This window comes from Monodon monoceros, unplaced genomic scaffold (assembly GCF_005190385.1).
Source record: "Monodon monoceros isolate NGI ecotype Baffin Bay Population unplaced genomic scaffold, NGI_Narwhal_1 Super_Scaffold_9, whole genome shotgun sequence".
Lineage (NCBI taxonomy): Eukaryota > Metazoa > Chordata > Mammalia > Artiodactyla > Monodontidae > Monodon > Monodon monoceros.
In genome coordinates, this window is record NW_021703786.1 from 23,705,031 (window position 1) to 23,716,374 (window position 11,344).

The window sequence follows — 11,344 nt, forward strand, 5'->3', positions numbered from 1 at the left end:
ATGAAAATGTATTTTTAGAAATCAGCTGCCTCCCGTCCATTACTTCACTGAGTCATGCCTTTACGCTAACAAATCCAGGCCTTGTACTCTTATCAAAGTGTGTATTACACTAGTCCCTTTAAAGCCATAAAGCTCCACCTACCTTAAAGCAAAAGCCTAGGATGTCCAGGTTTACTTCCACATTTTCTCAAGTGAAAGACTTCTGGATGCAGCAACCAAGAAGGGACTTATGCTGGGGAAAGGGGAGGGAAAAAGGGGAGTGGAGCACGAGGTAGGCAGGGAAGGGAGGACAGGCTGCAGAGCCGCAGTCTGGTTACTTCTCTCCTCCTCCCCCTCCCACCCACCCCCCCTCCACCCCCCCTCCACCCCGCTTTTATAAAATATTTATTTTTGGCTGCGTTGGGTCTTCATTGCTGCACGCAGGCTTTCTCTAGTTGCAGAGAGCAGGGGCTACCCTTCGTTGCAGTGCATGGGCTTCTCACTGCGGTGGCTTCTCTTGTTGCAGAGCACGGACTCTAGGCACGTGGACTTCAGTAGCTGTGGCTCGCGGGCTCTAGAGCACAGGCTCAGTAGTTGTGGTGCACGGGCTTAGTTGCTCCGCGGCATGTGGGATCTTCCCCAACCAGGGATCGAAGCCATGTCCCCTGCATTGGCAGGCAGATTCTTAAACTGTGCCACCAGGGAAGTCCCAGCTTTTATCTTCTGTGGTGGAAAAAGGCAGTGGAGGCTTTGCTCATCACTTTTCCACCAGTCAAAAAAGCAGCCAAAAATAAATTAAAAAAAAAAAGGCAGAAACTAACAGTTGTACTTTAAAGATGCATTTCGTTTTCCTGAGACTTCTGGGATACTGTAGCTAACACTCCACCCCCCAACCCCTTCCTTTTCTGCTAACAGCATAGCAACTCTTTCAAGTAGTGGCTTTCACAACCCAGGCTGCACAGATGGAGCACCTGGGGATTAAATTAAAAACTTAAGTACACTATTTCAACCCCACCCCTTACCAATTAAACTTTCCCAGTTGTTGATGCCAAGGTGCAGCCTTGAAACCACTTTAGCCTTGAAATTTCAGAGGAATGAATTCCACTTGTAGCTCCAGGAGAAATTTATGATTAAATTTAAGATTTTTATCCCATCTCCCTGGCCAGTAAGCCTTGAGAAGACATTGGCTCAGGGCTTCTGCGAAATTTTATTTGTTCTTTGGTGAAAACTTGTGAAAAAAATTTTTCTGACTGGTGTGAAATGGATGTGAAGACTGGAAGTGCCAATGGCCATTTTCACCAACCAAGAGGGGAAGAAGCCTGGAGCAAAGCCAGAATTCAGAAGTGGGCAGGAAGTTATCAATCTTGTATCCTTGATGACATAACAAACCTTACATTAAATGATGTCTGCAACCAAAACTACACCCCTGGTTAGAGTCACATCCGTTCAATTCAGCTCCCCTTCATTTGCAGCCTTTAAGAGCTCTAAATTAGAAAGTAACACATCGGCATGGTGAAGTAAAGAAAAGGGTGGAATTTAATCTTTATTTACAGGACACTGCAAGATATGAAATTCCACAAAGAAATAAGAAACCCATTGAGAGGAGAAGCTTCATACAGTATGTACAGTTTGGAACTGTTCAAGTATAGTTTCTTTGTAAAAAGTGCTACAATAACAAACCACGTGTAAAGAGTTCTTAGTAGAGAAACAGTAAGACAAACTTCTACCAAACATAGTACACAACAAACAACTTTATGCCTCAGATGTACAATCTAAAAGTTGAAGGTCCCAGCAGTGCCATCCTGAACTTGGAATGTAAACCCTTCAGAGGTAGTTTCTGGCACAACATTTTGATCTTCCTCTTCCTGGAAGTATTTAAAAACAAACAATATAATCCCATAAATATGGCACATTTCTAAGAGGTAGCTGCCTAGAAGTCTATATTTACTTTTTTCTTCTTTTATCTCAATTTATTTAGGCTAAAAACAAAAACAAAGAAAAGTTTACACATTTCTCCCACCTCTGGCAACCACCAATCTGTTCTCCATATCTATGAGCTTGTGTGTGTGTGTTTTTTAACATTCCACATATAAGAGAGATCTTATGGTATTTGTCTTCCTCTGTCTGACTCATTTCACTTAGCATAATGCCTATAAGGTATTCACTCTTAAAGTCTTCATTTGTGTATTTCACCTTTAATCCTGAAACACACTTCAATATCTCAAATAGTGGAGGGAGGGATACTGAACTTGCCTGAGAGGGGAAGGTTCTGAATGGGTTAAGAAATGCTACTACAACATGGATACAACTAGAGATTATCATACTAAGTGAAATAAGTCAGAAAGACAAATACTGTATATTACTTACATGTGGAATCTAAACTACAACACAAAGGAACCTATCTGTGAAACAGAATCACAGACATCAAGAACAGACTGGCGGTTGCCAAGAGGGAGGGGGATGGGGGAAGGATGGAGTGAGAGGCTGGCGTTAAATGTAAGCTATTATACATAGAATGGATAAACAAGTTCTTACTGTACAGCACAGAGAACTATAGTCAATATCCTAAGATAAACCATAGTGGAAAAGAATATATACAAAAATGAATATATATATAGGTATAACTGAATCACTTTGCTGTACAGCAATAATTAACACAACATTGTAAATCAACAATACTTCAATAAAAAATAATATTAAAAGAAAAAAATTTTTAAAGAAAGCTTCTACAATTAACAGAAAAATAGAGATTTTTTTAACCTGTCACTTTTCAGTAGGCAAGAGCAAAACCGATTAGGCCAGAGGATGGCTGTGGGGTTGGCCTACTTCTCCAACTCCTACACATACTTAGTCTCAAGATATTCCAAGATTCATGGGACTTCCCTGGTAGCATAGTGGTTAAGACTCCGCGATCCCAATGCAGGGGGCACAGGTTCGATCCCTGGTCAGGGAACTGGAGCCCACAAGCATGCCGCAACTAAGACCCAGCACAACCAAATAAATAAACAACAACAACAAAAAGATATTCTAAGATTCGTGAGGCTTTTCATTCGAAAGTAAATTGGTGACTTTTTAATATCTCAAGTTACAAAGATGGTATTATCAAGCCAAACATTAAAGGAGCAAATATGTATGTCATCTCCTACTTACACTAATATTTTACTGTATTTATCAGGGCTCATTAAAAAAGTATGAGGAAAAAAAAATCTTACAGGCTTAATCCTAAGTGTGTATTTTCCCAGCACTTATTAACATTACCAGGTTACTCACCTCCACAGAGAAATACTTCTCAATCAAGTTTAATGAAGCTTTGTACACAGACTCATTTTCATGGTTTTGTAGAGCTTCAATTTTGTCCAAACCTCCACATTCTTCAATCATTATACTAAGTTTCTCAGTTTCACCTAGTTTCTCAGCAGCCTAAAAAAAAATTTCCAAGTTTAGTAGCTTAAACTTTGAATGTTCTGTTTTAATGAAGAAAACAATGTCTATGTTTGACTATCAATATATATCAGACAGAAATAAACACAACGGTTCCTTCCATAATCCTAATAGATAAAACTACCTCCATTTTTATCTACATTTCACATTTTTTAAAAATTCAAGGGAATCAGACCTGTACTTGCTCTTAGCAACTACTTCTGTAGCCTTCAGCTACAACGATCATAGTATAGTTCTCAATCTTTTCTGTGCATCAAAATCACCTCGGCACTTTAAAAATGACGGTATATCCAGGTTCAGTTGGTCTGTGATGGGAATTGGAAATTACTAGTGTAAAAGCACCCCAGATAATCTCAAAATGTATGTAGTCAAGGAAGAGAACCATTGTCCAAGAGTAAAGAGGGCCTACGGTATGTAAAAACAAATTCCCTGGACTAGATTATTTGATGATATCAAGAACCTATTAGGTGTAAGAATGATATTGTGGCTAAATATGTTTTAAAGTTCTCAACTTTTAGAAGAAACATAAATTTTTAAAAATGAAATTACTTACTTGCTTCCCTGTAAGCAAGGGAATAAAATAAAATTTTAGGGCTTCCCTGGTGGCGCAGCGGTTAAGAATCCGCCTGCCAATGCAGGGGACACGGGTTCTATCTCTGTTGCGGGAAGATCCCACATGCTGCGGAGCAACTAAGCCCGTGAGCAACAACTACTGAGCCCACATGCCACAACTACTGAAGCCCATGTGCCTAGAGCCCGTGCCCCACAACAAGAGAAGCCACCGCAATGAGAAGCCCGCGCACCGCAACGAAGAGTAGCCCCCACTCGCCGCAACTAGAGAAAGCCCGCATGCAGCAACAAAGACCCAATGCAGCCAAAAATAAATTAATTAATTTTAAAAAAACAAAATTTTAGGTAAGGTGAGTAGAAAAAGAGGCCAAATGTTGACAATTATTTATGCTAGGTGATGGATACACTAGGGATCATTATTCTAAACTCAACTTTGATATGTACAAATTTCCATAATCTGAAGTTTAAAGTTGTTGAGTAAGACCTACCTACCACCAAACACTATGACAAGTGCCCTGTGCTAGCATGCTTGGATCAATTAGAAACAGAACCAGAAGAAAAATATAATTAACTAGGTCATTCAAATTTAATTTCACCAAAATTCAGTATGAAACTGGGGAATTAAAAACTCTTGACAAAATAAATAGGTATGAATAGTGTCCACATATGTACCTGACCTCAATTCAGGTGACATCATTCACCTGTCATCTCCTTTTATCTCTCTTACAATCCGTTGTCACACCTTTTATCAAGGGTGTGGCCCCCATAAATGTCTTTCTGATTCTGTGGCCCCCTGAGTAAGCTCAGCTGCCCCCACCCCCGTCACCTTCATAGCAAACCAATTATCAAGTCCAAATTCAAATACATGCCACCTTCTTAAGACTTACCTGAAAGATATTTGAGATGGCATCCAGAATAACCAGAATAATTTTAGTGTCTTTTGCAGTTAGGAGGTTCATCAATGGTTCTATTATGCCACAATGAACAAGGTATACAATCTGCTCAACTGTTCCGCCACTTGTGTAGTTGGTCACAGCCCATACAGCTTCCTTTTGTGTCTTAAAGTCGGCCTAATTAACATAAGGAAACAGGTTTATTTCAGAATGGTCATAAAAATAAGATTCCAAAAGTACTGTTTTAGAAAAACGGTGACTAAAACTACCAACTGGTTCTATCCAAGCTCAAGTAAAAGAAATGACTATTATTTAGCAAAGGCAGTTAAGTAGAACTTAACATTAGTACATTAAGAATCTACCAAGTGCCTGTCCATAAACACTAACAATCCCTTATTAAGTCCTAAGACTTCATTACCTTAGAGAGAACGCCAACAAGGAATGGAACTAATCCGTGATTTACAACTTGCTGTATCTGGTCCTGGCGGCCAGCCGTGATGTTTGACATTGTCCATGTAGCTTCCTTCTGAATATTAGTTTTGGAGTTTGTAAGCAGGCTGGGAAAGATGGCAAGTGCTCCTGCATCTATTACAACCTGAGTCTGTTCATCTGTCCCAGTGACAATATTCCCTATGGCTCTTAGCGCGGGAGTCTGAAAAGGAAAAAAATGTTGATGCTGGCGGTTATCTTTTATCTTTTCCAGCACTGCTCAAAATCTCTATACCCTAAAAGTTTTGACAAGTAAGAGGCTCATTATATGGCCTAAAATAGACAATATGTCAATATTAGTACCAACTGATTATGCTCCTTAGAGTTTATATTCTCACCTGAAAGTTAACTTACCACAATTGGCAATTCAGTAGCTCCTAAAAGCTTCACAAGTTGGGGTACAACCCCAGTTTTCACAACCATTTCAATCCGTTCATTTGGACCATCGGTAAGGTAGGAAATAGCCCAGCAGGTATCAGCTAAAACTTCTGGATCATCGTGATGCAGGAGACGAACTAAAGTAGGAAGAATTTGCTCAACAGCATCTAAGGGGGGTGCAGGATTCTTGTTGCGACAAAGATTTGAAAGTGTCCAGGTAAGATTACGTAAGTAACCACACTAGGGGAAAAGAAAAATGCAATGAAGTGCTCTGTTTTTTGAGAAGGTGGGAAAATTAGAATCAATGAATAACTTGATGTATGTTAAGTAACTTACCGCTAAAGATGACAAATCAGGAACTGCCAAAAGTGCCAACAGCGGGTCAACTGCACCATACTTGATAACCAAGTCTCGGAAAACCGAGCCATCACCTTTAAAAAAAAAAAGGCAAAAGTTAACCGTAACTACTTGTCTAGCACCATCAATTTCAGTGACTGAGCGCACCAGTGCCTTGAAGCAAAGAAAACACTCTCAGAAATTCCTTAAATTAGATGCAACTTCCACCCCTTATATGCACTGGAAGCAAGTAAGTTCAAAACCCAACACAGACGTCACTATTACTTATGACAAGGCACTTCTACTAACCTCAGTATGACTGAAGACACTCAGTCAAAAGAATCTTAAATCCAAGTACCTGCAATGTTTCCTAGAGCCCATACAGCTTGTTCACTGATGTGAGTGTGGGGAGATGCCAACAGAGAAATGAATGCTGGGATAGCACCTCCATCTACCACAGCCTTTGTCTGTTCTGATGTCCCGGAAGCAATGTTAGTGAGGGCCCAAGCAGATTCAAACTGAATGGGACTACAATCAGTTCTGCCCAAGAAGGACACAAATTTTGGAATCAAACCAGCCCGGATTATGCTGTCTATAGGGGGCTGTTTTTCCCTGGAAAGCAGCTTCCTAAGGGTAAGCAAAAAGAGAAACAAAAATTGAAGGTGATTATCAAACACGTTCATATAAAAAACAATTTAAAATGCAACTCAAGAGTTTAGAACTTTAAACAACCTTTTACAGTAAAGCACTAAATGCTGAGACATCCTGGAATTTAAGAGGAGCTGAGCAGACTGGCTGCATGGCGCTACCGTAAGTTGCGTCGTAAACGATTTTTTTTCCAAAACTGAGATATTACCAATAATGTAGAACCTTCTCTCTGCATCTCTGCAGAAATCTACTTTAGATCTTATCACTTTTTAAAAACTTAGACAATCTGATAGCATTGCACTCTCATTGTTAATTTAATTTGCATTTCTCTGACCACTAGTGAAGCTAAACATCTTTTCCATGATCATTTGTCAACTGGATTTGCTTTTCCCCACACTGTCAATCTACAGAAATTATTAATCCTTTCTATTATGGATATCACAAATATTTGTGTACGGTGGGAGATAAGAGTCTACATATATTTATTTCCTAAATGGATGGACCATTCTAAATAAATGGGATAGCACCTCCTTCCCATTAGCTATTAGGGATAGCTAATCCCACTTCCTGAATAATTCCTCCTTTCCCTGACAGACTTGAAATGCCACTCCGACAAAAACTTTGTAATTTTGTTAAAAAGTACACCAAAAGGTTAACAGTGATTATCACTAGAGGTAGATGGAATTTAGGCAATTACAGAAAATTTTACATCCTCCTAAGGGAAGATTCTAATGAAAATAGGCCTAGGCCTGGCTTAACCTTTACTTTACCCACACCACCTGCTCATCACTTTCCCACCAAAAAATCTAAAAAGGCTGATTTCTTAGGTTACCCATGCTATAGCAGACAAGGCTTACCTAGCAGCTTGAGTAGCTTGGAGCTGGCTTTCCAAATTGTTGCTATTTATGCCTTTGACAATGTCATCAACAGACCAATTTACAGTGCCCTACAAGAAAATGGAATTAATTTTGCAAATTATCATTTTTAAGATTAAATACAGGACTTCCCTGGTGGCGTAGCAGTTAAGAATCCACCTGCCAATGCAGGGGACATGGGTTCAAGCCCTGGTCCGGGAAGATCCCACATGCCGCGAAGCAACTAAGCCTGTGCACCACAACTACTGAGCCTGTGCTCTAGAGCCCGTGAGCCACAACTACTGAGCCTGTGTGCCACAACTACTGAAGCCCACGCGCCTAGAGCCCGTGCTCCACAACAAGAGAAGCCATTGCAGTGAAAAGTCCGAGCACCACTAATGAAGGGTAGCCCGTTTGCTGCAACCACAGAAAAGCCCGTGTGTAGCAACGAAGACCCAACGCAGCCAAAAATAAAGTAAATAAAATAAATTTATTTTAAAAAAAGGATTAAATACAAGCAATAAAATCCCAACATGAAGACATTCCTAAGTTTATAATCAGTTACTAAGAGTTTAGCCCTACATTAAAATTTGCCTGTTAATGAAATATTCATTTTTAATATGTAGAACAATTCTCAAACTTCGTGTCATGATTAAACAAAGTCTCAAGTAATGGAGTATCCCAGCATTTAGTCACTAGATAAAGTAGCTGTGAACAACTTTAAAAAAATGAATTAGAGCACTGTGAAGGTTATTCCTACCTTAGTCCAAATCACTTGTATTTAGATATGCTGGGATTTTTCATATCTAAGTTTGTTATCTATTCATTTCCACAGTAGTGTTGCAAATATAAATGTATAGGTTGTGATCATAGGTTTGATTTAATTGTAGCATTGCTTTGAGAACCAATGCTACAGTTAGCTCAAAAAGACAGTGTCCCTTTCTCCCTATAGGCTTACAACTTAACAAGGAAAATGTGACAAGCAAACAACCATATAATAAATGGCTATATGTATAACACCATATATATATATATATATATATATATATATGGTGTTATACGTATATAGTGTTATACAGAATTTACTCTCCTTTTTTGGTGCAGAATGGGGTGCTACAGGAATTCTGAGAAGGGAGCATTTTTCCTGTTAGGCTAACCAAAGAGTGCTATAAGGAGAAGATGGGATTTGAGTATAAAACTCGAGAAATAGCGCATAGGTGGAATTCAATTAAAAAAAAACTGATAAAATACAGAGCGCTTAAGTAAAGCATAACATGAAAAAAAGTAGGAAAGTGCCCAATATCTTTGAAAGATGAAATACATAAATTTGAAAATCTAAGATGGGTCTAATTTACAAAAAACCTTCAAAAAATAAGGATTTAAAACCATAAAGTTTCTAAGATGTTTAAAGCAGTATTTTAGGAAAATTTTTAGGTAAGTAGTATGCGGCACAGAATGAAGGGAAAGATAAAATTAGGAGACTACTGAAAGTATTTCAGCACTGAGGAAAAAGACCTGAATAAAGCTGGTGACAAGTACAAAAAATAGAGAAGAAAGGAAGGAAGGGAAAGAGAAAGAGAAAGAAAGAGGTAGAAATAAGATGGTTCTGGACATGATTAACTTTCAATTAACAGTTAACTGGCCAGGTCAAGGTATGAGCTGGCAACTGGAAATGCAGGGAAACTTGAAGGGAGATCAGAGCTAAAGACAACCTTAGAATCAGCTTCAGTAGATTTCGGAGGGTGGGCAAGAAAAAGACAACCCATCAGAATTACTGCCGGGGAGCACACAAAAACAGATCTTCACATTTGATAGTTAAAACCACAAAGCTAGGCATGTTATTTAAATTTCTAAGAAAAGCCCCATATTGATTTTTCTGGGTTTACCGTAATTCATAAGCTAAAATATCCTTACCTGGTTGTTGCGGTTTTCCTGCAGTGGAGAAGCAGCATCATCTGGAAAAGAGCTGACATTTCTCCTTTTCAGCATCTGGTCATCCTTCTTAGCTTTCCTGAGCTCCACATTAACTTCTATTCGGCGCCGCCTCATTTCCTTGAGAAAAGACAACATATTATCTCACCTATTACAATCAGTTTTTGTTGCCAAGTGAGGGCACTTTTTCAAATTCACTCAAAATTTTGACCCCCTTTCCAAATATATTCCCGTTTAAAAAATATCATAGGAAAGCAACAGAAGGTACTCACTGTACTGTCTTTCCCCTTGTTCTTGAATCTGTTAAGGCGGGCAGCTGGTGAATTAGCATTCTCATTGGTGGACATGGTTATGAGACAAAGGGAGAAAGCTGTAAGATGAGGGAGAGAAAAAAATTTCCCTTTTATCATTTTGATGTGCAATAAGATGAGCATTAATGGAATTATCAAACACATATTGAGTCTACATTTCTATATTAGAGGAAGAACTTCCTTTTTCAACACTATTAAACAGCTTTGGCCAAATGATCTTCGGCCCCTCCCCTCTGAAGGGCTGATACTTCCTGGAGCAGTACTGTCCACCAGAAATATAATGCAGGCTGCATAAATTTAAGTTTCCTAGTAGCCACATTTTTAAAGAAGCAAAAAGGAACAAAATGAAATTAACTTCAATAATATATTTTATTTAACCCAACATATATTTTCTCATTTCAACACGTTACATCAAAAAATTACTGAGATATTTTACATTCTTTTTTCTTCGAGATCTTGCAGGGACTTTAAGCTTACAGCATAACTCAATTCAGACTAGCCACATGCGTTTGGGGACTACCACACCGGACAGTGTGCCTCTAAACTCTATATTGGATCTATAAACAGTTAATTGAAGACAAAGTAGGGGAAGTGAGGTTACAGTTAAAATCTATGTCCTAGGGGCCATAAATTCCGATCCTCTGGAGCCTCTACTGTCTTTAAAAGGCCAAAACAGGTACATTCTCCACGTCTGAAAATTTTTTTAAAATCGGATTCATCATTACATTGTGGAGTCTTTCATAAAATTTCCTGCCCACCCACCCTGAACACCTGCGACGCAGTTCTGCATCTTCAGCATCTCGCATACATTTTCATTTCCAGAAATTCTGAGCGAATCCACTAAATTAGGCTGATATCAGCTGTGCTTCACTCAAACTCAGCTACTTAAGAGCATTCTCCAAGAGAGCACAAAAGTAAAAGTCCTCCTTACAAGTGGCTATCTTTAATTCCATTCTGTTCTTTTACGAAATTGTGACACAGCCAAACCTGGGCCTACGTGTTAAGAGACAGAACTTGCAACTGCCACCTCCATCTCCAGTCCCCTCCCCTGCCCCACGCCCCCACCCCCGACCCCATTTCGGGGAAGCAGCAGCGGGAACGGGAGGAGGAGGAGCCAGAGGCGCTGGGCCCCCTACCGAGGCTTTCTTCTTCGGGCCTCACTCTGATTCTCTCTCAAAAGACGATCGCGGCTGTTCGGCCGGCCTCGAGCCCTACAGCCAAGCATCGTGCAACGCCCGTCTCGCCAACGAACTACGCCCCCCGAGGCCTCGTTAACCAGAGAGGCCAAAGCCAGGCCCGGCACCTACCCCGGGCCTCCCCTCCCGCCGCCTGCAATCCGAGCGCGGCCTTGCGGGCCAGCCGTTGCCGCTCGGGCCGGGCTGCGGCCTCAGTTCGTACCTACACAGCCGGCTCAAGCTTCCACAGGAGGCGGTGCGGGGCGCACAGGCTGCGGATCGACTGCGCTCAAGACGTCCCCCACGGTCAGCCAGAGGACGGTGTGGCTCGAGCAGCC

General features: G+C 40.3%; 1 protein-coding gene across 1 annotated transcript; it reads right to left on the bottom strand.

Moving 5' to 3' along the window:
• Positions 1 to 1,492: 1,492 nt before the first annotated feature.
• Positions 1,493 to 11,344, bottom strand: KPNA2 (karyopherin subunit alpha 2). The gene is made up of 11 exons (XM_029210635.1): positions 11,230 to 11,344; positions 9,793 to 9,890; positions 9,503 to 9,640; positions 7,592 to 7,680; positions 6,445 to 6,713; positions 6,087 to 6,181; positions 5,727 to 5,990; positions 5,302 to 5,535; positions 4,878 to 5,060; positions 3,250 to 3,399; positions 1,493 to 1,844 (listed from the first exon to the last, which is right to left on the bottom strand). Exons 2-11 carry the CDS (start codon positions 9,865 to 9,867, stop codon positions 1,752 to 1,754), a joined length of 1,590 nt encoding a protein of 529 aa, XP_029066468.1. The 5' UTR covers positions 9,868 to 9,890; positions 11,230 to 11,344; the 3' UTR covers positions 1,493 to 1,751.